The sequence below is a fragment of the Rattus norvegicus genome, chromosome 14 (assembly GCF_021556685.1).
Source record: "Rattus norvegicus strain SHRSP/BbbUtx chromosome 14, alternate assembly SHRSP_T2T, whole genome shotgun sequence".
Lineage (NCBI taxonomy): Eukaryota > Metazoa > Chordata > Mammalia > Rodentia > Muridae > Rattus > Rattus norvegicus.
In genome coordinates this window covers 91,350,215-91,377,662 of record NC_141547.1, presented here as the reverse complement: position 1 = coordinate 91,377,662, position 27,448 = coordinate 91,350,215, and the positions used below count along the sequence as shown (strand labels likewise).

Sequence of the window (27,448 nt, the reverse complement as noted above, 5' to 3'; positions counted from 1 at the left end):
TTTACAACCTATGTGGTGCTCAGCACCACCCACGGGAAGCCTTCTGAGCACAGTCCAGTAGAACCTTATCAGGGAGATTGCAAAGATTGTTGATTGCTTTTTTTTTTTGAGAAGCTTTAAGTAGTACATTATGCCTATGACACAAACAAACAAACAACAGTATCAGTGTAGACAGATGGTGGTCTGTGTAACCCACTTCTCAGGCAAATTCAGCTTCTGTAAATCGAAGTTTACCTTCTTCCAAGATTTAGCTTCCTTTGTCATTTGTATCTCCTAAAATACACTTAGCACCTTGCTAATCCCTCCAAATGCTTCTCTTGAAATCCCACACTTTCCGGGAAGCTCCTCTTTCTATGCCCACGGAGGGGAATGTCAGAGAACTTGTCATTAGTGAAGGGACCCCGCGCAAGGCCCAGACCTCGTTTAGAGTCAGCAATGAGAGATAATCTACCTGTAATAATAATCCCCATCATCTGGTTAGAAACAGTTTCTATAAATGCACCAATCTCTAAAATTTATTAACAAGAGCCTTGCTGATAGTGTAGTCTTGCTTGCTACCATGAAGCCAAAGGCTTTTTGATGAAGTGTTAAAGAATCAATGATCAAAACATAAATAAAATTAAAATTACAGTTTATTCACTTGCTTTGTTCGGTTCACAGGAAAAGCTGTGATAGCATGGCATTGTCTCCCCTGTGTGGGCAGAGCCTCCTGTGTTTGTGGTGGGTTCCATATCTTGCTGAAGTCTCCACCCTCAGGCTCTGGTTAATGCCAAACATTTATGACTCCAGAAAATATCAAGGAAGCCCGTGAACACAGGACAACTGAGAAACGTTTGCTTCCATGAACGCAGGACAACTTAGGAACCGTTATTAGAAATACCATCTTAAAGAAATTCTGTCTTACTTCCCATGCCTTCCAGCCTGCCTTCCTTCCCAGCTGCCACTGGTCTCTGGGCAAGACAATGAACTCCCAGAGGTTGCCAGAAGCCTGTGTATGAAGCTGACTCCACCACATGGTGTCAGTGTTCCCACAAGTACGAGGAACCAGGCGTGTCCTAGCCTGGAAAAGCTCAAGAAGGCTGTTTCTGGAACATTCGCAAATCTCTCATAAGAAAATATACCCCGAGGGCTGTGCTTGTAGGGTAGAACTCGCTTTTGTTAGAAATCGATTTTGTATAAACTGTATCTTTACGTTATTTATCCAAAATTATAAAATGAATAGCAGATGGGAATTTAAAAATAATATTTTTATTCATTCTTTGAGAAATCTCATGCAGCATACAGTAAATTTTATCATATCCACCTCACTCCCCTACTCTAACTCCTCCAAAGACCACAGGGCCATCAATTGCTCTGAACTTAATCCCCACCTTAGTATTTTTACCCACTGAGTCCAATTTGTGCCTCTAGGGTGTGGATGAACAGACTGGGAATCCCATCAAATGCTTCTAGGCTCCAATGTTTCTTGTCACTTTGAGCCTTTCTTAGAGGTAGAGTCACTTTGACACACACACACACACACACAGAGAGAGACAGAGAGAGACAGAGAGAGAGAGAGAGAGAGAGAGAGAGAGAGAGAGAGAGAGAGAGAGAGAGAGATTTGATTTCTTCCCTCTCTATTTAGCATCGCATGCTTAAAATTTTGCTGTGTTTCCATAAAGCCGTGATGAGGCTGGATGTGCTTCCTCTTATGGAAACAGGGCATCCAGCTCGGTGGAAAGCCCTTGCCTGGCATGCCAGACCCTGGGTTCTATCTGCCGTGCAGGCAGGGAGTCACTCTAGGTTGTGTCCGTTGGACGTTGGATTCTGACACAGTTCTCCGGCCTCAGAGAGTCTTCTTTCCCTGTGCTGGGTGGATTCAAAATCACCACCACCCAAAGTCTTTAGGAGAAGTAAGAGAAGCCGAGGAGAGGAGAGGGAGCACGGTGCAGGCTCTCAGCCATTTCCTGATGAAGCTCTGAGTCTGTCACTTCACTCCCTTCTACTCATACAGGACACCATTGTCTCAGGAACTGATTTCCTTTGGAAGTTTTTTTGTTTGTTTGTTTGTTTTGATTTGTTTTTTTTAATGGAACTAGCAGAAGAAATAGTGAATCAATGCATCTGGGAATTTTATGGCTTTCAGAAGACTATGTTACTACATTGATTCCCAGAAGGGCATGACCCTGCCAGAAACAAATACCAGTTCCTGGTGAAGCTGCCTAGCTTTGCATTCCTTTCCCATGGCTCAGTTGTGTAGCACTTACCCAGTAGAGCTCTGTGCACCTCAATCCACAGTGGGGACGAATTATCAAATAGTTTTTTTTCTTTTCTCTGTGTACTTGTGAAAAGTAATAATCAAAATGTTCTCATTAGACTCATGAGGTGACTTGGCATGTAAAAACACATTTTGCACGAGGACCCAGGTTCCGTTCCTGTGGCCCACATGGCAGAAGAGAAACGACTGTACAAGTTGTCCTCTGACCTCCATATGTCCCCCCCATGAAATAAACAAATGGGAAAATTATATTAGAAATAGAATAGTCATATTATGTCCCTCCGAGAGCAACCTGTGGAAGCTACCACAGAGACATTTATGTTAAAGCTTCAGTGACTTCTCCTCCCAAAGTATTTGCACTGAGAGCTCAAATCAGTGCCCCTTATCTAAAATACTTGGCACAAGAAATATCTGTAGTATTTGTGTTTGGTTTTCTAGCTGATAGGTCTTGATTCAAAAGTTCAAAATCTGAAAGGCTTCACTGTGGGAGGTATAAGCATCATCGTGTCAGCGCCCAAACCGTCTGGATCAGAGTCGTTAGATTCCTAATTGTCCAATTAGAGATGTGTTTATCAGCATGTGTTACTGAAACAACATCTCTTAAGACAAGGAGGCTAGAAAGATGGCTTGGGCGGGGTTTGGGGGGAGGGCAAAGTATTTGCCACACAAGCATGAAAAGCTGAGGTCAGACTTGCCAGCACCCATGTTTTAAAAAAACGTGGCAATGTGTGCTTATAATTCCAACATTGGGAGGTGGAAACAGGAGGATCCCAGGGACTCAGTGATAGCCAGGTTCACGAGAGTAAGAGAACAAAATAAGGTGGAAAGCAATGGAGCTCTACTGTTCATGGGTGGTCTCTGCATGCACACCCACACATGTGCACATGTATGTCAAAGTTAGAAAGAAAAGTAAGACAGTCTGGGATGTAGCTTAATGATAGAGTGTCGGCCTGTCCTATTGTGTACGTGATCCTGGGTTCCATCTCTGTCTCTGTCTCTCCCCCCTTTTCTTCCCTCCCTCTCTCTCCCTTTCTCCTTCCCTCCTTCCCTCCCATTTAAAAAGTGAAAAGGTATATCTCAGGTCACATTTTGAAGGTTTCAATTCATAATTCATTAGCCTGCTGCCTTGGGGCTTATGCATGGTAGCTGCTCATAGGGAAAATGTGTCAGACTTGGTGGCCAGGAAGAAAGAAGAGAGAGGATGAGATTCAAGTACTCCCATCAAGGCTATTCCCCTATTTATCTAAATTGTCTTCACTAAGCCCCACTTGATGCCACCACCTCCTACTAAGAAGTAAGCCACAGGCTTTCAGGTGCTGCTCTACACCAAACAGTGACAAATGCTGGGCTTGTGATGCGTAACAGGGCCTGAAAAAGTGACTCACCATAGTTAGCGCTGAGTGGAAACAGAAAGCACAGAGTTTTAGCTTCTACTAAAAACCATGTTTAGAGGGATGTTGAGGGTAGAAAATGCCCCTTTTAAACACTAACTTCCTCTCTGTTCTTTTAAAGAATGATCTGATCTCTTGTCTTTCTCCCTATTCTTTAACAGAGGAGTTTAGAGCTTGGCTGTCTCTTGGCTGCACATGCATCAGTTTAAGTGGCTTCAGAATACCAGGGAGGGGTGACTTGCAGATCATTGGACCCATGGTCACTTCCATCCAGGAAATGGCAGTTCTATAATACCCATGCCTAAACAGAAACCTAGACTGCCCTTTGCCTCCCTTAGCTACTCTTCCACCCCCAACCATCATCAGGACATCCGCTTCCTGCAGGGAGCACATGGGACCTCACATTGGGGCACAGCTCTGTTGTCATCCTCTTGCCAAGGCTGATCCTCCTACTGCCCAGTCAGTCAGTCAGTCAGTCAGTCAGTCACCTCCTAACCTTGGGTTTGTGGTCCTCGTGCAGCTTCTCTACAGCTAGAGAGGTGCTCTCTGCAGCTCCCTTGACTCAGGGCCTGGCAGGTCTGGCTACCTCGGCAGGGTACTTCTTCCCTGGGCCTCCCCACTTTGCTAACCCCACCTCTTCTTACAGTGTTCCCACAAACTTCCAGTGCACATTTGCTTGTGCCTCGATCTAGATCTGTGGGGAGCCAGGCTACCTACACCGTGGCTTCCCCCTGAATATCTCGTCTCAAGTAATGGTAGAGTCTTTGTTCTGCTCATTGCCCAGCACCTATCCTATCCTTAGACCACTTGCTATCTTGTTCTAACCGTCTGGATTTATTTTCATTTTGCACCCTGAGAATAGTAGGCGCTGGGCCAGCTGTGCCGTGCACAGACTTTTTTTTTTATACAATGAGTTATTTCTTCCTGAAGATGTCTGATGTTTGGTTGTATGCCTGCCAGCTCTCTTGTCTACTTTCTCCCTAGGCTTAGCAGCCAAGGCAGATCAAGTAGGACAGTTGTGCGTTCGCTGGCAGTATCTAGCCCCAGCTTTTTTGCAGTTTTGGAGTGAGTTCATCTCTAGTGTTTGGGACCTTCCGGTATCCGGTGACATGGATGTCCACTCCTACAGCATCTTTCGAAGCTCCCAGAATCCCCTGCTGCCATTCTCTTCCCTCTTGGCCAGCTTTTGTTGTGACTTCCAGGTTAAATCATGTTCTATTGATTTATGTTTCCATCTTAAGTGAGTCGCATGTCCACCTTAACTCCTATTGTGACCACGCGGTGGATTCATGGCTGAGGAGACGCAGAGGTCCTCAGCGTCCTATCCCTGTGCGCAGGCTCCAGAGGGTCCTTCTGCACCTTAGAAATGGCCCTAGCTTCAATCCATACTGCTGAGGATGAACACAGCCACCCACCCATCTCCCACAGTTCACAGACTTAGTATTTAACCACATTTATGTTGTATCATCTCTTGTTAATCTCTGAGAATCACAGGAAATATGAATGCCGTTGCCTTCCTAAGCCCAGCACACCTCATCCTCCCCCTCCCTGAGCTCATTAATCCTCTGAAGCTTCATTCCCCCACCAAAGTGAGGAGATTTTTCAAACACTTATTCTTTAACCAGTGTCCATAAACAGTGCACAGTATTTTTATATAGTTTAACAAGTGAGAGCTCCTGTATTTAACTGACAAATGGAAATTACGTAACTCATCTGTACAATAGAATGTTCTTCTACAAATAGACTTTGAGATATAAGCTGAATCAAGGTAATATCTCTCTTAATATTACATATATTTTCTATGGTTAAAACTTGTAAATACTTCATCAGCACTTTGCAAGCATATGGAACATTGTTAAATGTCCTAAGTCTAGTATAATCGCCACGGTGTATGTCGGCTTTTCTGAAGCGATGATTTCCTTTGTAATGTCTGGTCTTGATTCATGCTATAAGAACAATCAATATTGATGGTGGAAAAGAATAACACCTGAAGGAAATAATAAAGAAACAGTGTAAACAAGAGGAAAGGCAGCCAGCCACCTACAATAAGCATTCACACAGGCGGGCCTCCCGGCACCTTCCTCCCTGTGGCCTCTGATCCAGTCTCACTCACTGGCATACTGACTGAACCTGTGCTGACGCTGTGGGCCTGAGGCCCTGGTACTGAGATGGAAGTCCGTTCTACGTGCTAGGAGTCCACTCCTTCATAGGGAGTGGGTTACTCCAAGTGGGAGAAGAGGGAGGTCTGAACATGTAAGCTCCAGTCTTCTCTTGAATTCCCACTCTGAGTCTTATCTGAGGGGAGCTTCAACTTAAGGGGACATCACGACTTCTAGTTCAAGTGTAGAAAAGTTGAAAAGAAATGGAGACAAAGGGCTAAGGAGTAAAATTTCCAGTTCTTCGGCCATACTCCTTTGTGATTTGGAAGCCTGCCCTTATGTGTTTAACATTGGCCACGATGTACATGTGTGTGCACACATGTGAGCATGCACCTGGGATGTATACATGTGTGGGAAGGGTGGTATTAATGGCTACTATTGGAAAGACACATCCAGAGCTAGGCTGAATGTGTGACCTATCACCGCTCCATACTTGACCTCTACTGTGTGGTGAGGCAGATCAAAGAGTTGTTTTTATGTCACAGTCAGAATGACTCGCCTGTAGCTTGGCTCACTAAGAGTGCCCTCAGCTGAGTGAAGCCTGTAATTAGAGAGCAAAACTCCTTTGAAGGGCGGCCTCCCATAAGGCTGTGCGATAGTTCCTGCCATGCTCCCCGTGGGGCTAGGTGTCTCCTTTTGGAGAGATAACTGGGTTGAGCTTTCAGAAAGGATATTTCACCAGGAATGACATTGACATTTGTGCTGTGATAATTTGGTAAGTTTGGGCAATAACTACTTCATGGATACTCTGGGGAGATTCTCTCTTTGAAAGGAAAGAAGATCACGAAACGTAAAAGGGTAAGAAAGAAATTGTTCAGCTGCCTCACTTGAAACCATTCTTACTTATTGTTATCTATGTATTCCAACTTTTTTGTCTCAGGATTTTAAGTAAAACTATGCATTTAATCATAATCCCTAAGTTACTGCACTGTCTTTAATATTTGTTTTCTTTTAGCATAATGAATTTGTCTTAGATGGACTAGAAACATTTTGTATGTCGTTTTTCTTTGTGCTTGAATGTGTGTATGTTTGTATATGTTTGTGTGTGTGTGCATGTGCATATTTATGTGTGTAGCTGTGTGTTTGTTTAGTATGTGTATTTATGTGTGTGTTTTATATGTGTGTATATATGGGTGTTTGTGTGTATTTATATGTGTGTGTCTGTGTGATATCTGTGTGTGTGTTTTGTATGTGTGCATATGTGTGTTTGTGTGTATGTGTGTAATTATAGGTGCGTATCTGTGTGTGTATCTGTGTATGTTTTCTATATGTGTGTATATGTGTGCCTGTGTGTGTTTATATGTGTGTCTATGTCAATGTGTGTTTTCTGTGTGTCTATATTTGTGTTAATGTATGTATTTATATGTGTCTGTGTGTGTGTATTTGTGTGTTTTGTGTGTATATGTGTGTTTGTGTGTCTCTGTGTATGTTTATATGTGTGTGTTTGTGTATCTGTGTACATGCATGTATTTGTATGTGTTTTGTATGTTTCTATGTATGTATGTTTGTGTATGGCTGTGTTTTTCACACACACACATACACACACATACACACACAAGAGTTGTGAGGCTTCCTCCATTCTCTCTATTTAAAGTGATGTGAATCTTCTTTCTCATGTACAGGTGGAAAGGTATTGAATGCTGGCAATAGGTTTTCCTGTGTAGAAATCTTTGTAAATGGACCCAGAATCAATGCCTTGAGTAAAATCAAACAAGCCAAATAGATGACTTACATAATAGTAAGAAGGTGGTGGTCTGCTTATGTTCCATTAAATCAAGTGCTGACTCTACTTAGTATGTAATACTCCATAGGTATCTTCCTCTGAGTATTTATCTATTAACTTGCAGAAAAAAGCCATAGACTTCCATGAACTATGTATACAACCGTTTGTCACCATCTATGAAAACGTTATCTTCTGTATACTGTATATCTAATGACACTGGCAAACAGTGATACTGAGTTCCTCTTTCCAGCCGTCTACATGAAGTCTACCTCTGCTTTTGGTTGTTTGGGTCATCTTCCAACTTCAACAACCAATTGCAGCCTACTTTTTCTTTCAAGCATTGGAGCCATTTGGTAGTACATAAATAAATGATTTTAATGCTAACGGGCAAGCTCCATTTACTATTATTTCTCTTACTAATATTGCAGTTACTAATCCCAGTTGCATTAAACAGCGCAGTAGCTGGAAACTAGAATAGAGCCATTAATTACATGTAACAATATATTCAAAGTATAGACAATAAGAACTGATTTGGGGTCCAATTTGTTAGTGTTTGTATCCTAAAGCAGATCACAGTGCTTCAGCAAAGCTGTGATACACACAGAAAGGATTTATTAATTCTGAAACTCCTGTCATAATTGGATAGCAGGTTTCAATGCAGAGATCTGGAATGAGACTTCCTCCTTAAAAGGGTAGAGCAATGTACTCAATTATTACGTTGTGTTCAGGGAAAACTGCGAGTACCCATTCCTCTCCAGAACTACCATCTCTACCCACGGGGAGCGATGTCTGGATAACCAGGCACACGTACCAGTGAGCCAGACCCAGATGCTGCTGGTGACCCCTGCTTCACTGCAGTGAGAATGCTGATTCTCGGGAGAAAGAGGCTGTCCGGTGGCCTGCAGAGAATGTATATGGCAGAAGCAGAGGAGGGGGAAGTTACATAGTAATTAATGCTTTTCGAGAATCACCAGGACACTGTTTTGTTTTTTGTTTGTTTGAGTACTATTCCTTCAGGTCTAGTGTTTCCTTTAAACTCTCACCTCTTTCACTGAACACTGTAATGGCAACTGTGTTGCTTTCTTTCTGGAGCTTTTGAGCCTCTCTGCTTCGTGGCCTCACTTGCTAGCTACCGTGAAGCCTCTTCCATTGTGGTTCACAGTTATTCGTCTGTTCTTATCTTCTTAGAGCCAGTGAGCAACCTCAATAAACTTCTACTTAGGGAAGTATCATAAAACTATGCCATAGTCTCCTTCAGGAGCAACCTCTCACAGTGGCCGCCATAATAGAGAAAGAGAGGCTGCTGTAACAAGTATGTTTCCAAAATCCAGAGGCTGAGATCAGACTCTCATAGTGCCTGAGATGCTGCAGTCGTTAGACATGGAGGCAGCAGCCTCTTAGCAGACACCCTGTCTGGGGTGACTCTGGTTTGGGTGTCTCTCTAGAGAAAACAGGCACAGAAATACATGTCCATTTGATTGGACGGTTTAGGAACACCTTTTGTATAGCTACCAAAGGGCCTGGGAGATAATAGCATTTGTCTTAGCACAGATATTAGGACAAAATAGAGGGAGAGGCATTGGGTGTTCAGCTGGCAGAACCACCCCCTTTTTGTGAATTGAAGTTGTCCAAATCCCCTTTCTATGTCTGCCTCTGCTGTCCCTCACTTCCCTTTCTTGGTGACAACAAACTGGAAGATCAGAAGAAATATTCTGAGTTTAGCGGCTACCTGGCTAATCTACTCCGTAGGAAGATTAAAAACTTGCCTATGTTGCTTTAAGTAATTGAGCGTGTTGTTAAAAACGGCATCAACCAAGATGTATTCAGCAGCAATTTTCAAAGCACCACATCGTTCCAGGCAGTACCTCAGCCATGAGTTATCATCATCCAGGAAAGGTAGGACGAGATAATGTTTACACATGTTTTAGTCTCAGAGTAGAGATGATTCCTTCTGATTTCTGTGCTTTTCCAGCTTAGGCAAAAATTATACGCTGGTAATCCTGCTAGCAACAATAATCAATTGATAGCAAGGAAATAAACTCAACAGTAATATATTAGAAAGCACAGCCATATAACCTCAAAGGAAAGAGCGATTTTCACACAACTATTTATCCCTTGGGCGTCTGTCTAAAAATGGTCTCTGTCTGGTAAATCCTCTACATTCCAAGACACACAGAAAAGGATCAATCAGAATCCAGAGCCAACTCTATGGGTGTGTAAAATTGATATTATGAGTGCAAAACTATAGCACATATGTAACATATTAACACATATAAAAATGAGCCTTCCTAACGAGGCCTCTGACCCACGTTCAGTTTGTTCCTGCTTGTCTATTCTGAGGAATCTTGCCATCCAGCTGCAGCTGTAGGCCTGAGCTGTAGGTCTGGTGGGTAAGTGAAATTATTTCCCTGTCTGGCCAAAGAAACAGAAATGCCCCTCAGCCCATCTCCATCCTGTTTCCCTCCAAGGCTACCAGTTCTGCACGGCATCCATAGTCCAAGGAGAGGAGAAGATACTGCCTCCAAGCTGATTTGTGCTTCCATTAGCCTGCATATAAAGCTCCTTTCAATTTCAGAGTATTTTTGGCCTTTGCCAGCTTCACTTTAACAACAGAAGAAAGTACTTCAGGAATGGAGAGGCTAGCAAAAAGCTTAAAGCTGTGATTTGACAGCACTTTAAAAGAAAAAAAAATCTGGGAGCCTTGAACAAAGGAATTAATAATTTATTCCTTTCTCTCTTGCCTTTGGTTTGGCAAATGTGCTAAGGTGTTGGAGAAAGATGGTTTCTATAGAGAATCAGTGAATTCTGCAGGGATAAATGCGGGAGCAGCTGTCAGGAACTTCTCATGAGGCCAGACAAGGGGGTGGAAGGTGAACCTTGCCACTGACTACATTGGATTCATACTAAATCCCGGGTCATCTGAGAAGTGGGTGTCTGAGCAGCTGTTACACAGCCATGGATATTAACACTCCTCCACTGTGGCAGAGACTAGATTTTTTTTGACTTACAGCTGAAATGGCCCTTCTGAAGTTCTTTCCCAAACCAGAAGTTAACTGCTACCTTAGAGCAGTCGCCATGCTTACTTTTTTGCACGTGCCTAGCAGCCAATCCTGGAACATTTTATTGTAAGGGCAGCCTTACCATTTCAGAGTTTAGCAGTTTCCTCAAACACTGTCTAAACCTTCATGGCAAAGTTGTAGAGTGTGTAAATTAAACATTATTTTTTTTTCTTGAGTCAGAGTATATTTTCCCAAAGGTCTTACGTTATGTGAGCTAGGCATGGCTGTAAAGCCATTGAAGAAATGTCTGCTGATGTCCCTGAGTTGAAGAGTGTACTCAGGTCCCTGCAGGTGCTGGTGTTGGTGTGCGTGTGGGAGGATGGCCATGCTATGTCCCCAGCGTGTCTTGCTGTGACTTCTTCTTGATTTTTTTTTCTTTTTTTCGGAGCTGGGGACCGAACCCAGGGCCTTGCGCTTCCTAGGCAAGCGCTCTACCACTGAGCTAAATCCCCAACCCTTGCTGTGACTTCTTGATCTTGGCTGCAGTGAGGCTGATTAGCACATATCGGCTTTGCTCATGTCTTCATCAAGGAAGCTTAGACTTTGCCCCTTTAATTTTTTTCTAGCATGAATTTTTTTTTTCATTTTATACTAAAGCCTGGTAACATATTCTTGAAAAAACAATAGAACTTGGTGGACATTATTGTAGGTATGCTAAAATTGACCTTGAATATCTTAGTATCTTCTTGGTTGCTTTGTGAAATAGTCCTGTATCGTGAAGACTACATACGGTTTTACTACAGAGTCTTAAACTATCTTTTAAAAAATTTTCTTTTTTTAGTTTTTCGAGATAGTAATATGATCACTTTATTTCCCCCTTTCCTTTCTTCCCTCCAAAATCTCCAACGTACTCTTCCTTACTGCCTCTCACATTGGTGGTTCTTTCTGCATTAATTCATTAATTCTTGTGTATACAAGGCGTGCATATGTAATTCATTTGTAAATGCATAAGCTTTGCCTACTTAGTGTGCATAATGCTGCTTTTATATGTATTTTCAGGGCTGACCATTTGGTGTGCTCTTCCCTGAAGAAGACTGTTTTCCCCACTCCCAGTATTCCTTAGTTCCTATAGTTCTTTGTGTAGGGTTGAGGCCTTTCTGTCTGGCTGTCACTCGTCCATGTGAATGTTTCTGTTGTCCTTGCTCACCTCAGTTTTAGATCATGTTAGTGAGACTTTATGGTTATAGCTCCTGATTTTCTCAGGATGCTTACATGGGCACGTTCCTGTCGCACATACCTTGGTGGCTTCTCTAATTAGATTTCAGATCTGCAAGAGGGAAATCTATATGGTATTAGAAACTTGGCCAACTACATAGGGTAATGAGGTCAGGAATCTTGGAGAGGAACCTACAACTATCACTTTATTAAGCCTGAATAGGCTCTCACTGCATTCTAAATACTTGTTCCTGGACCCACAGAGAAGTGAATTCCTCACCTCTCATCCAAGAAGCTTATCTTTGCAACAGACAGAGACCATTACAGAAAGTCACAAGGAATCAAAGTGCAGAGCTGGAGAGCCCAGCCCCAATGGAAAACAATCTACAAAACAGGTCCTACACCTAAGACTCACAGAACATTGTGAAAGAAGGGGCAGAAGACTTAAGAGGCAGAGGATCAGGACATTAAATCTCTTTCCTAAACCTCAGAACACGTTTGCCAGTTTCTCTGCTTTCCTACCCCAGCCAGTGTTCTGTGAAAACTCTTAAAAGAGCAGACTAGGTGTGGTAGGTGAAACTTGTGTCATCTTTCTGTAGTATCTGGAAAGAGATGTCCACATGTATCTCATTCCAGCTCAAGCATTTAGTGTACCAGTGGGTCACACACTGGAGCTGAGAGACAAAATTTGTATAGATCCCGAGTTTCCATGATTTCATGTGAAATCAGTATAAATAAGTGAATTAAATTTGGAAAGTTTCGTGTGAGTTCAGAAAATGAGGGAGTCCAGGTCTCGTGGTAGTTTATGCTAAATGACCTGAGAATTAGCTCAGGGGTTCTTACCAGTCTCATTCTACTGCGCTCTGAGGGTATGCATTGGTCATAGCAGTAAGGGGAGAATAGCAGTAAGGGGAGAATAGCTAGTGCTATTTGAGGGTGGGCGACTGGTGATTCTCATTTCTAATCAAGGGCTCGTTATCGTTTCAAGACTCGGCACCTAAAAGAGTGTCCACCTAAGTTCATGTCATGGGTGATATCCCGGCTCTAAGCCCCATTATTTAGTGTGGGAAGAAATAGAGCATACTTCCCCAAAGCCAGTAGACTTTGGCCAGAAGTAGACCAGTTACCCTGTGAGTTGTGGAGCTCAGTGTGGCTCCTTGACTTTGAGTAGCCATTGTTGGTCTTAATCTTTACAAAGAATTAGCTTGACTCTTTGTGAAATGGCACTTGGGGTTTGTTCCCTTTGTCCCACCTTTGTCCCACCTCCAGACTAAAAGGCAATGGAGCAATCCTGCTTTCTCCTGGAGAATTGCTTCTCTTTACACACTCCAGCAGGGAGTTGTTAACATGCTGAGGACGGTCAAGGTACCTCAGGGGGATGTGACCATTTTAAAGTGATTGTGATAACCTCAGGCAATGCTGTGTGTCAGAACACCTTAGGAGAATACTGAATGCTGGGTGTCCCACACTGGGATGAGAATATGAGCAAATCCTAGTGTCTACCTGATACCCGGAATTGTGTCAGATCCGGGTAGGATCCGTTCCAGCAGACATGCTAAACCTACCTGCCATGTTAACACAATTCAACTTTTAAAAATACATTTATAGAATCTTCAGAGTGTTATTCTAAAATTAATTCAGAACTTTTATTCAGCAAAATAAATGAGATTCATGTAATAAAAGAAACCAAAATAGAAAAAAAAATTAACTACACAGAACATCTTTAAAAAGACCCTCCAGAAAATTCCTACATGAGGAAAATAACATAAAAGGAAGGCTTTAAAAGATATAAAATGCACATTTTGTTGAAAACTGTAAAAACGGGTGTCTAACGATCATATAATAACAGAGCAAATTAAAATTAAAATCCAAATGGAGTACTCAAAGCTTTAGGCCTAGCGAGATGGCTCAGGGTTAAGAGCACTTGCTGCTCTCACAGAGGGCCTGGGATTGCTTCCCAGATCTTATATGACAGGCAGCTCATAACTCTCTGTAAGTTAGTTTCAGAGGATCTGGTGTCCTCTTCCGACTTCCTTGGCCATCACACACACACACGGTACACGTTTATACATGATCAAACCAGACAGAATGCCAGAACTGACAAGAGGTAATGGATACAAAACCCCACCCCTAACCAACAGGCTATTGGCAATCGGTATGATTCCTATAAAATGTTTTAAGGGAAAAAGGCTTCATAGACCTTCATACAAGGTGCAGGACATTTAGAGGAACGAGGTAATCTCACAGGCGCGTTTAGTGGTTAGTCAGGTAAGCATCGTTAGAGGTGAACACCAAGGACAGAGGAAGGAAAGCATTGCACATGATTAGGTAGGGTAGACTGAAAAGATACAGAATTGTGAAATGCATCATCCCTAGAATGGCATGAGTGATGCTGGGGTGCCAAGGAGTACAGGCGTGTAGTGTTCTTCCCATTGAGTGAAACCAACCTCCCTAATGACAGCGTGTGAGCTTGTGCCCATACTGTGTGTTAAATATGTTCAAATGTAGGGGTGTGTGTGTGTGTGTGTGTGTGTGTGTGTGTGTGATCAGCTGACTTTATATATAAGTCAGTTAAGCAGCTTGTATGATCCTGGTGTCTATGTTTCTGGCTACATGCTACTGGCAAGCAAAATTGAAGTTGGTGCTCCTCTTACGTTTAGAGATAGTTGAGTGAACTTGATACTAGTAAAACATCTTCACAGCTCTAGTCACTGAGTTCCTTCTCTGCTTTGCTTCTTATATTTCATTTACCAGAACCCTTAGGTTCTGTGTTCTTGCGGTTTTCGAAGGACAAGTCGGAGGCAACTTAGAGAGGAAAGAGTTGTTGGGGGGATTGCCTATAGTTTCAGATGGTTACTTTATGACCATCAGAGCAGGGAGTATGGCAGCAGGAAGGCACACATGGTGGTGATGAGTACCTGAGATCTTACATGTTAGGACAACAACCAACAGAGAGAAACAGCTAACTGGAATGGTGCAGGCTTTTGAAACCTCAAAGCCTACCTAATGATACAACTTCCTCCAAGGCTAAGCCTGGTCCAAGCCCCCTAATCCTTCCCAAACAGTTCCACTAACCAGGAACCAAGCATTCAAATGTTTGAGCATATGGGAGCCTTTTCAAACCACCAAAGCTTTTGTAATTAAGGTCAAAGAAACCTAAGGCTAAATTTCTTTCTCAGGAAATTGAATAATAAAATTTATGATTGACCAAAGTAACTAGGTGGTTGCTTTCTCCTTTAAGTGTCTTTTACATATTTCTTTTCTTTAATTAAAACAGTTATGTGATAAGGTCTTGCTGTGTATCTCAGGCTAGTTTCAAGCTCACAATTCATCTGCTTCACCCTTCTCAGAGTCTGGAATTCTAGGCTTGTGCCACCATGTTCAGCTGTAGATTTATTTTACACATGGGGGATGAGTTGGTCACTGGGAACCTTATCCATCAATTTAAATGTGAAAGCAGAGTTTCCCAGAGGTTCAAGCACCATCCATTCATTTCAAGAGATGTAAGCTCATGAGCCTTACAGGCTGTAGGAACTATGAGTGCGGAGGACAAGGCAGTGATTAAATCAAGAGACAGTCACTGTCTTCCCAGAGCCCACATATATAAAATGGGAAAGATAGACAAGGCATTACATAATCATAAGCGTTTAAGCATTTTGAATGCTCCCTATGTGCCAAGAACTCTTTCCCACTTGATTACATGTAGTAACTCATGTAGTTCACAATGATAGTTCTGTTATGTCAGAGCTATTCACTTCAGTTTTGAAAGGGAGAAACTGTTACAGAGACAAATTAAAACTTGCCCACGGTTATGTGGCTGGTGGTGGCAAAGCCAGAAATCAAAACTCAGACAATATCTCCCTAGTTTGTGGCTTTGTCTTTCTCTGTATTGACTTTATGTGAAACACATCCAGGATGACTCGAGCTATAGATAAAGATCAGTGTGAGTGACAGTACAGCTTGGGGCATGGCTGCCTTTTTGTTTCTAATCCAAAATTAGAGTTCTCTAAGTGCCTTTTCTGCATAGAGATTTCTTCTTTTTCTCTTAAGAAAGGCTTGAGCAGCAGACAATGGAAAGAAACTATTAAGGTCATTTCTTAAGGATGGAAATTGTTTCTAGAAACCAACTCTTTTGTGTGTTTGGTGGCAGGTATATATTTGTTCACTAGCTAGTGCTACCAAGCCCTACACTGTTGGTCTGAGAGCCTTCAACACATAGCACTTCCGATATACCATTATATTTTCATATAGCTTCCGGAGGTTAGAAGAACTGTTTGGGCAAAAGGGTGTTCTATGTAACATCCCACCATGGCACATCACAACTTCTACAGCAAGATGTTTTGTTTTTATTTATTATTTTCTTTTGCGGAGGGAGATTACAGGTTCAGGGTCAGTAAGGAAGGACTGGGAAGTGAATAGACAGAAGGAGAATCCATCTGTTCCTGAGATGAGCTGTGATAGGTGGTCCAGGCCCAAGCAGCTCTAAACACATACATCTGAGTGACAGAAAATGAACTAAAACAAAAAACAAAAAAACAAAAAAGACCAAAAAAAGCCCAAAAACAACAACAACAAAAAACCCAACTCAAAATCAAAACAAAAAAAAAAGTAGAGTTTTTCTTGCATCAGGATGCATATTTATTACAAATATTCTGGTTAAATATTGAAAAGTTATATGCTGTAGTTTAGCATTTTTGTCTTTGTAATAATTTACAGAAATTATTGCAGGAAATAAACTTGGTTCGTTTTGCAAAGAAAAAAGAAAAGAAAATGAATGAACTCAACAGGTTGTATTTATATGTGCGCGTGTGTGTGTGTGTGTGTGTGCGCGCGCGTGCGCGCGCGCATGCATGTGTGCATGTGTGCAACAATAATTAAAGAAAAAGAGGTCAGGAATTTGAGAAGTGTCGGGAGAAACACAGAAGGAATTACAGGGAGGAAAGAGAAGGTACAAACAATGTAAATACAGTACTCACACTCAAAATTCTCAAAAAACAAAACAAAACAAAACGAACAAACAAGCAAAAAAGTGTACAGGCTTCCCAGGAGAATAGTAATGAGAATTTTGCCCTAGCACTTCCTATTCACTAGTAGGAACAGACAGCACTAGAAGATCGAGTGGGTGGTTTCAAGAAGAAGGATCTGACTGATGAGGGCTTGTCTGTCTCTTCCCCTACAGGGCTGTGTAACAACACCCAACTCACCATCCTTGCATTCTCGGTCCCTGACACTGGGTCCCTCCCTCTCACTGGGCAACATCTCTGGAATGTCTATGAAGTCAGACATGAAGAAGCGCAGAGCCCCTCCTCCTCCAAGTCCCGGGCTGCTGGGTCAAGACAAGGTATCAGAAAAGGTAGGACGATGGCCCCTCTCACACTAACATCTTTTCACTGACCCAGTTAACTCCCCTGCAGATCCTTGGAAATGCTGAGTTCTTTACTCTTGAGGTTTTCGCGCGGTGTGAACATCTGAGCTTTATTTAGAAGTAAAAGCGAGACACCACTCTGCTCCAGTTACTAAGCTAGGAAGCTATTTTGGGGTCTTTGGTTCTTAAGGACCCAGTGCTTGGAGATGAACATGTGTTTTATTTTAGCACTGAAATTTTGGTGGTGTCACAGAGATCATTTATGAGTAATTACATAAATAAAGGTACTCAGAGAATGCTTAAACCTGTGAAGCAGGCAAAGTATGGAGGCTGACTGTTCCACATCATTCAGATTCACAGACAGTGGAGATTCGAGCATATTAAATTGCTTTAAATAACGATACACAGTTTATTTCATAGGACCTGTATTTAAGAAGCCTTCTTTGAGTTTGTCTTCAGAACAGCACAAAGCCTTCTAAGGCATTCTGTCATTAGACATGGGCCCATAGATCACATCCTGAGTAGTGAGCCACGTAAGCTCTGGTTTCTACTCCTAGACACCTAATGCTGACACCTAGAAGCATTCCTTGATATGTCTGGTCCTCTCTTACCAGGAATAGGGAACCACATAACACTATAAACTCTTAACTTCATATTCTACGTCTCAGGTAACTGCACTCCCAATTTATTAAACAGAAAGTCCCAGAAAAAAAACCCATACATTTAATTTCCACACTCCTCTAAGTGGCATGATGAAATCTCACAGTCATACTCTGTCCTGCTAGGACGTGAGCCATCCCTTTATTGAGTATACCTGTTCATTGGCTGCTAAGAGGCTCAGTTGGTTATGACCGATTCTCAGGATATTGTGGTACTATAGCCACATAATTAATCATCATTTGTCCTAATTGTGGCCCAAAAGCTAGAGGTAGTGATGGAAGGAGATGGTATTTGCCAAAGAGAACCTTTCATTAAGGGGAAAGGTGAAATGTTAGTGAAACGTACAGATGTCTATGGAAACAGTGAGAGAGAGAGAGAGAGAGAGAGACAGAGAGAGACAGAGAGAGACAGAGACAGAGACAGAAACAGAGAGACAGAGACAGAGACAGAAACAGAGAGACAGAGACAGAGACAGATAGACAGACAGACAGAAAGGTAGGATTTAAGCACCTGAAAGTGTGTTTGGGGAGGTGGTAGCCATGTATCACTTCTCTTTTCCAAGGTCTGAACAAAGTGCTGAAAAAAAATCCATAAAGTTTTATCTGTCTAAACCCATCCTCAACTGGATGAAGTGTGGACAGTACCTCTCTCTGGGGAATCTCAGCGGGGCTCATGCTTTTGACTCTTTCAAGCTCTGTATCATCATCATCCAGTGCTAAGGTGCAACTTGAGAATGATGGATGCCTTTCTCTTCCTTGACTGCATTGCTTGATCTGACCCTGCACCCCAGATTCCAGGGCAGAAAGCACACCCTTGAACACTTATTCTCCGATGGGTTTCCCGTTCTTTTTCTTGCCTGGTGCCTTGGCATCCTTTGTTCTTGTCTCTGTGTCATAACTCCTCTTAAGAACATCAGAACATTGACGCTCTTTGGGTTTGAATCATTTTTACGTTAGTCATAAGATGGCTTTTCCTGACAACATAGTTAAATATACTAGAAACTATGTCCATTCCACCAACATTTGAGGCTTTGCCTCGGGTCTTTGATACAGCTGCAGATTACTCTGAGTGGGCCCTAATGTCTTAATGACAACTGATTTAGTCATTTTTTTTCTCACGGCTGTAACAACACCTGTAAATGACAAGCTATTTGCAAAGGTTTGTTTCGGTTTGCACACTGAGGATGCAGTCCGCCGTGGCAGGGAAGCCATAGCAGCAGGAACTTGAACATCTGTCCCATTGCTTCCAGAGAGCAGCGAGTGGTAAGCCGGTGCACAGCTCTCCTTTCCTCATGTCATGGATGGTACCATCCACACTTAGTGCACATCTTCTCTCAGTGACACCTTCCTGGAGACAACATCATAAACACAAGCAGAAGTGCATTATTAGGATCTTTCTAAATCAGGTCAAATTGACCGTGCAGATCAACCATCACGGTATCTTTCCTTGTCTATCTGTCTGTCCGTCTTCCTGTCCTGTAGAGATCTGTATTTTTCCAGAGGCCTTCTTAACCTTGTATATCAGAAACTATATCTGACCCCCCCCCCCATAGGCCCTTTATTCCATTCAGGCCACAAGAAATTTATTTCAAAATCCTATAATTACAACACATTTTAGAAGATGTTCTGATTTTTTTTTGTCTCAGTCATTTCTTTTAAGATTTCTCTGATACTACAGCTATGTTCTGACAAAAAAGAAATTTAGTCAGAGGCACATCAGTTTGTCCCACACTCTATGGAACAATGGAGCAGCTATGTGAAGCTGTTTCCTGGGACCATGGTCCATCTTTTTAATCAGTTTACATTGTGTACTTTTTCCTAACGCCCAGATGTATTGATAGCATTAGCCATTTCCAGGTACTCCCGAGTCACCTCTTTCCTTTTGGTTGGGATACATATTTCTTTAGTGATGAGAAGATGAAACCAGGGTTATGTAAAAAGCTTTCCTTCAATAAGGAACCTTAATGGGGTAGGGCATAGACGGTACACCAGCGTTTCAAAATTGTCTTCTATACAAAGATGTTATGCTTTGTTTTTCTGAATTTAATTTAGTTACTCGTACCGGATCGTCTGTTAGAGCAGAAAAACATATAGTAACTGGAGAATCGGGAACCCTAAATGGAAAATGAACAGTACATTCTCCCCTGCAGAGTGAGCGGAGCCCCTCTGCATCAGTAAAAGCTTCCACTGAAATCTGTTTTATTTGGCACAGAATGAGTTGAGAGATTGGTTGCTGGAAACTGTTTCCCTTTCAAAGTATGTGAGTGAAGCACAGCCTGCATTTAAGCCTTTCCTACGAACATGCTTCTTTGTGAAATGAAATATATTTTGTTATTTACCAATTTCTGGGAAAGGAACCACCGAAATATGTTGTCCGTCTCTTTAATCAGTTGTTGGGAAGGACATCAGTTCCTTTTTATGAGTTTCCTTCCATCTAAAGGTAAGTTGTTTCTTTGAAAACCTAATTTATATGTAGCTGCTACTAATCCTGAATCAGAGGAAAATGTTCAGTTTCAGGATGTGGGCAGCTTATGACAGACAGTACTTAAGTTTTCGTGTTTACACGACTGTTTGTCTTATCGACCAGGTGGCAAAATTCAAAATTTAACTGTCAGTGCCTTAAAGATAGATTAACTTCCTCATGTTCCATTTTACCTGAATTGTAAAAATGTATATTAAGTCTTTTACCTAATTAAATACTCAATGATTTGACCATCACTATTTATGTTCGAAGGTAGTAATTTTTAAGAAAGTTTCCCAAAAATGTTGGAGCTGCAAAATAAGCAATGTCACCTTCATAAAAATCTTAATGCAGAGCATTTTGGAAAACGAGTTGTCAGAGGGCACGACCTCTTTAGGGGGTGGAGAGTGCCTTTCTTCAGAGTCCATTGCTCTGGTCATGACATCTTGACCCTAAGCTATTAGGGTGAACTTTCAGGTAGAGGTGGGCAGAGGATGAAAGGGTGTCATGGTAGGGTTCTACAATCTAGCCAGAGTTAAATCAAGTATACTTAAAAATCAATTTTTTTTTGGCTACAAAATATCAGGTATATGATAAAATGTCACCCTGAAACAGACTCGCGTGTTAAACAATATTGGCATCTTCTCCCCTTCTTAGTGATATTTTCCTCTCTCAGCTATGTTGATGAGAAACACAGCCTTTTTTGAAAAGGAAGGAAAACAAATCAGTTGGTTCTCAGCCAAATATAAGTGACTGCGGCCTGTTTTCTAGTTGTCCCAAATGATATATCTCGTGGTAAGATTGGCTACACCAACTTTAGTCAAAACAAACAAACAAAAAAAAAAGTCATAAAGCATTCTGCCAATCCACGGGTAGGGGTGATGTCAGGTAAGCACATTACAGCAGAATAGAAAATGTCTGCTACACCTTCAAGGTGTCGATGAGGAACAACATGAATATATTCCAAATGTTTCATCTGATTACCAAAGACTGTTAGGTCCCATACAGAGGTGGGTGATAGGTGACTGTGGGAGGCACTGACAGAGCCCGAGATGATTTCCATTCTGCCTCTGCAGAATCCAGTTCTCCACAGTCTAGAAAGTCTCACCAGCCAGTCAGTCTTGTGAGTCTTCACCATAGGGTTGCTTTCATTATTATTTTTATCTTTGGTTGGTAACCACAAAGGACTGAAACACTACTATCACATACCTTCAGAGAGTCATAAAGAATAGGGTTGCCCTTCTTCCCAAGTCCTGTCTAGCAAGCCGTGTAGAAAACTATTAACAAGACAATCTTCTTCAGGTAGCTTCCTTCCCCAGTAAAGACTGCAACAGTACCCCATATTCTGCTGACACCTACAATTGCCCAAAGCTGTGTGTATCACAGAGCAATCCACTCTGTTCTTTCATCTCTGTCAGCTGATCAGGAGCATTTTTAGATGTTTACCAGATAATGCTAATTGTCTAATTTAATTTATCATTATGCACACAGATACATAATGAACAACTGTTGCTTCCTTTTCTAAGTACACAGTTATTATGCTCCAACTTTTATGCCCACCAAACTATTTATCTCTTTATTCATGATAAAAAGAAAACGTTTTAAAGGTATCTAGACTTTCCTGTATGCCTTGTTATTTGAAATGTTGCATTCCCATGCTTGGCACCACAAACTCAACAACACGACAGGGATTTTTGATATTAGCTTGGGCTTTTTACCTTGAGTTCCAAAATAATTAGCAGTGTTAACTATAAAAAACAATTTGGTAAAAGCTTGTTTTATGATTGGGTATTAGCATCACCCAAAGTAGGGTTTTCTGTTAATGTGTTCCTTATTTGGTCAAAAATACTGGTGAATAGCTCTGGTCCGACACCAGAAATGCCATTCATTCCCAGGCTTTGGTTAAGCCTGCACATGGACACATAATGTCTCACAGCACATGAACAGACAGAATGATGGTAGATGTTAGAAACTTAACTAAAAAAAAAATCACCGCTTCTTTGATTTAGAGGATAGAATATTTACGAAAATCCTAAAACTACTGAGGGCACTCCCAAAGCAATACTTTATTGAGAATTGAGATGCCTAGTTTACCATTAGACTTCAAGGGCGATCCTTTTCTCTGTTCGTTTGCTTGTTTGAGACAGGGTCTCACAGCCTAGGCTGACCTCCAGCTCACTTAATACGTTGGCGCAGTCAAGGGTAGCCTTGAATTCTTGACCCTCTCATTTCTACCTCTTGAGTTTTGATCGCTGGTATGGCTCCCACCACACTCAGCTCTGGGGATTTATGCATACTAAGCAAGAATTCTATATACTTAGCCCTAAAGGCCACTGCTTTTTCTTGTTTTTAATGAAGCAGAATTTCAGTATAGGTAGATGGTTGTTTAAGGGAGAGTTGTACTATAATAATACATTTTTTTGTCTAATATTCAAACAAGGAATAAAAAGGAGGAGACATTAGACTTTGTAAGTTAGAACTCAGAAAAGCTGGCAGAGTTAGCAGAGAAGTTCACCACCACCACCACCACCACCACCACCACCACCACCACCACCACCACCACCACCACAGCTGCCTCTGATAGCATGGCATACAGTGTTTCTCATGTCACTGACATTGCCTTACAAAAAGGTTACTGGGGCTGAGACGGACTTTGCAAGTCATGGTATTGTGGAGTCCCTGTAGGCTTGGCCAACAGAGGGCAAGACTCACTGGGCAACTGTGAGATGGCTACTGCTGTCTACTTCATAGAATCTAGAATAACCAGAGAGGCGAACTTCGGTCTCACCTGTGGAGGAATATCTAAATTGAATTAATTGAAGTGTGAAGACCCTCCCACTTCCCTTGATACCATTTCCTAGCTGAAATCCTGACTATATAAACGTAGGTGAGGAGAACAGACATGGCGTTCATCCCTCTCTGCTCCTGATTGTGGACACGATGTGCACAGCTGTCTGAAGCTCCCCTTGGCACTTCTGCCATGCATTATCCCCTTCAGCTGGAATAAACCCTTTCTCCTCTGCCGCTGCTCTCGGGTATAGTCTCTATCACAGCAACAGGAAAAGAAATCAAGGCAACCACCTTCTCTTGCCATTCTTGGTTCCCTTCCTTGATTTCCTTTTCCTTTAGCCCTTAACATGTAGTCTTAGGAGACAAAGACGTTTAGATAGTTCTTTAGTAATATCTCCAGTATTTAGCTTTTAACATATCACCTAAGAAGTATGAAGAAACGGAAACCTGAAAAAATCTTAAGTTGCTGTTTGTACTAGACAAATTACAGATAGAGGAATGTTCAATGGCAGTACCTTCTCCTGCCTGTGGCGTAGTAAAGTCCCCTTCATCCGACTAGCCCCAGGTCTCAAAAACATAGTAACAGTAATTTAATAACAAGCTTTTGTATTGTTCAAAAGCCCTTTATGACCACCATTCCATGTAGCCTAATGGTTGTTCTATCTTTAAGCAGCGTATGGTTACTGTCTCCATTTTACCAATGAGGACAATAAGCTCAGAAAGAAGAAATGAGGTCATAGAGTAGCTGCCATGCCAGTCAGTGACACATCATAGACTACCTGATGTCTTTCTTATATATAGTCACTGGAGGTGAGGCTCGTTGTGTCACGGAGATGTGTAACTGTCACTTGACTGAGCAGAAAACATGCCGGTCTGGGTCTGATCTGTCTGCACCCTCTGCCGGCTCTTCATTCGAGAGGCAGGAGAACAGTGTGCATTGTACCGCTGAGATAAATAGATTTCACATGACCTTGGCTGACAGGAGACGCAGAGGTCCAGGGAGGTCTGAAATGAAGAGTGAGCTTACTCACCACTGACAAGGAAGGTCTGTTTGCTGTGTGAGGGTCAAACTCAAGAGCTGAGGACGTTCATAAATGCTGCAGGGAGATGGCTCTCCACATTGCACATCACTCACGAGCCTTTGAGAAGCAGCTTCTTCCTGCTGTCAGTGCAATCAGCTCTCTCAGCAGCTCACTCCGTGTGTCTGAGAGATACAATTACTGCCCCAACACCTGGCAGAAATAGGATAAAAATCATTTTACCTCCACATGCATCCTTTGTCAAAAACCTAACTAGAATGAGAATGATACGGACAGGAAATGGCTGACTTTTGGGTGAACTGTGTTAAATAAATGAGTGTAAGTATCTTTGGCTTGATGGTTCCGAAGATATATAAACTTAAGAATTCTGGGGCCCATATTAAACTCATTATTTTTAAAGCTATTTTTATTAAAATATTTAAATATATATATATAATGAGAACTAACGAAAGATCAAAGATGCTAAAGAAACGAAACTCGGCGGAACTAATTAAATGTGTGGATGTGTACAAAAACAGCTCCTGTTTAAAAGCATAACATTGTAAACCTAATTCTGTAAGTATAACCAAAAGCGTTAGAAACACATGTAACAATGTAGCTTAAAGGTGGTTATCTGTGCTTCTGAGCTGCTGGTTTTGTTTACTTATTGACTCCACACAATTTCTAAGTCTATGTACTCATACAGTATCATCTGAAACTTCACAAGCTTTGACAGGAATGGAGAATAAAATAAGTAATCCTTTGGGCCTAGCCATACTGTCTTTGAGTCCATATTCTACATAGAAGTGCCATTAAACTGTGAATGTTCCAGGTATTGAGCCTGCCTGACTTTTTTGGTTAATGAGCCAAACTAGGACAAAAGTAATTATTCAGATTTGTGGCAGCTTTTTGTGCGGACAGCCTTGTGATGGCTCCATTCACAGCTAAAAGGTGGACATTTTACAGCCCAGCATGTACGGCAACCTGGAACGGCTTTTTTAAAAGCGTTGGGTCAGTGGAAGTGCACAGATGTCTCTAGTGTTTGGGAGGCTCCCATCTTCTCTAGCGATGGAGAAAGTGAGGGCAGACAGCATTGTGTTCAGCGACATGGCGGAAGACGGGATCTTTTCCAACATAAACATCCCTAAGAACCTGGGCGGCTCCCTTCCACTGCAGAGCCTGGGAAAACAGGCCACAGAGGAAGCTCCTTGGTGGAGACAGTGGAGCGGCCATACTGAGGGTGCACGGTGGAAGGAAACGGCAGCTTATTTTAGCTACTGGACATCTACCTTTTGTTTGTGGATCCTTTCCTCTCTGACACTTGCTGTTAAAGAAACAAATGTGGCTTTGAAAGAGATTAGATTCTTACCTATTTTTGGCCATCCCTAAAGCGTGGCGTTTTAGCGAGGCTCTCAGCGAAAATCAAAGCGAGTCGCGCAATGTCCGTTTCCCAGTGGAAAACAGCTTCCTGGTCAGCAGAAAAGGGAAGCCGAGCTTCGTGTTCTGGCACGGTTCCAGTGTGGCTGTTCGCCGCATGTTTTCTCACTTTCTCGGTGGGTTTGCCCGTCCAGCACCTCAACAAAAAATATGGGAAACTGGGGTTTTGTTATTTCTCTCAGCTACACATCTTGCCTCTTAAGTGCTTTTTAAATTTTTTTAATTATGTGTATATATCTGTATATGAGTACAGATTCCTATAGAGTCCAAAAGATGTCATCAGGTCCCCTGGAGCTGGAGGTATAGGCATTTGCTACATGGGTGTTGGAAACTGAATTCAGGTCCTCTGCAAGAATTGGACTTGTTTGTAACCACTGAGCATCTCCGGTCCCCTCGCTTCTTTATATCTATATTATTATTATTATTATTATTATTATTATTATTATTATTATTATTATATTTTAGCTACCTTGATAATCAATATTAGGAAAAGTGAGTGTGAGAACACAAATCTGGATTTAAAGCTTGCAGTGTGAAACACCCTGCTTCCTTTCTTGGAGGCCTGGTCTGTTTGGAAGCTGAACCTAGATGCTAGGTTACTGGGTTCTTACTTTTCAATCTTAAACTACTGTTTTGGACTCAGTTGTCTCTGCTCTTGGTTTGGAGTGGTTAAATGTGGTAGGAACTTCACGTTTTCAGACTTTTGATTTATGCATCAACCAAGCTCATGAAATTTTAATGACCGTGACATGCTTCCTTTTCACACCCAACAAACTGAAGAGGCAGCCTAGGAAACTCAAGGAGATATTCGAGAAGGACTTATCTGAGAAGAGGTTAGCATTTAGAACATTTAGGTAATTTACAATTCAGCAACAATAGAGTAACAATAATTTTTTTTTTTTGCAATAGAATTGAATAGGAGCGTTTCAAAGAAAACATACAAAGGGACGAGAAGCAAGCACAGGAAGAGATGTTCTGTATCACTCATTAACCATGCAAATCAGTAAAGCCTCAGTATGAACTCAACACTTACTGGGAGGACTGCGATTAAAAAAAAGAAAACAAACAGGAAAGAAAGAGCAAATGCCGAAAATGTAGATAAATTGGAACTCTCTCGTGCATGTAGTGAAAATGCGAAACGGCCTAGTGTTTATGGCAATGCTTCTCAACCTGTAGGAAGTGACCCCTTTTGGGCACCAAACAACCTTTTCGCAGGGGTCACATATCAGATATTTACAGTTCATCACAGTAGCAAAACGACAGCTTCGCAGTAGCAAAAACCCTGATTTTACAGCTGGAGTCACATAACTGCATTCAAGGCAGTCAGCATAAGGATGGGTGAGAACCATTATTCTATGGTGAAGGGTGAGTGAGTCAGTTACTCAAAACGTCAAAAATGGAATCTTGAAATCCTCATTTTAGTATTTAAGAGAAGTAAAAAGCAAGGAACCAAGGAAATGTTTCCACACTCAATCTACTCACTGTAGCCCATCAGTGGGAGTCACCCGATGACCCACTGGTAGATGATGGAGTAAATATACCTGTGTTGTGGATTTTTAAGTTTAAAAAACGGGAAGGATTCTGATACCTGGCTCAACATAGATGAGCATTGAGGGCACTGTGCTCATTTAAGTAAGCTAGCCACTAAAAGACAGGTACTGTGTAACACCATTTACAGAAGATGCCCCTTGGACAGAGGCAGAAAGTAAGTGGGGACTGTCACACATAGGGAGAGAGAAGGGTGGGTGGGTCTGGCAAAGTACAAAGAGTTCTGAGTAGTAACTGCTCTGCTGTTCACATAGAACCATTAGGATGGTGAACCCTATGTGAGTTTTATTTCAGTTTAAAACAATGATTTCGGCACTTTCTGGAAAAGATATAACCTAAAGTAAAATGATTTTACTTAAGCCTAGGAAATTCACATTCCAGTGAATGAACTTGCAATCGTTTTTGTCCACCTTTCTCTTTCTCTC

The 27,448-nt window shown here is 41.9% G+C and overlaps 1 protein-coding gene and 1 long non-coding RNA gene across 28 annotated transcripts in view; one reads left to right on the top strand and one right to left on the bottom strand.

The window, feature by feature from the left end:
- The window catches only part of Cobl (cordon-bleu WH2 repeat protein), a 246,422-nt gene that overhangs the window by 113,807 nt on the left and 105,167 nt on the right, over window positions 1–27,448 (top strand). For all 26 annotated transcript variants that reach the window (XM_087583462.1, XM_087583454.1, XM_087583457.1 and 23 more), the window contains 1 exon segment: window positions 16,924–17,097. In XM_087583462.1, coding sequence (XP_087439588.1) covers window positions 16,924–17,097 — 174 coding nt within the window.
- Window positions 5,282–25,538, bottom strand: LOC102553003 (uncharacterized). Of its 2 annotated transcripts, none has more exons than XR_015637558.1 (5): window positions 25,408–25,538; window positions 24,051–24,251; window positions 9,297–9,530; window positions 8,342–8,429; window positions 5,282–5,635 (listed from the first exon to the last, which is right to left on the bottom strand). It is a non-coding gene; the product is annotated as an uncharacterized LOC102553003 (long non-coding RNA). The 2 variants fall into 2 exon arrangements; XR_015637559.1 differs by having other exon boundaries at window positions 9,396–9,530; window positions 25,408–25,511.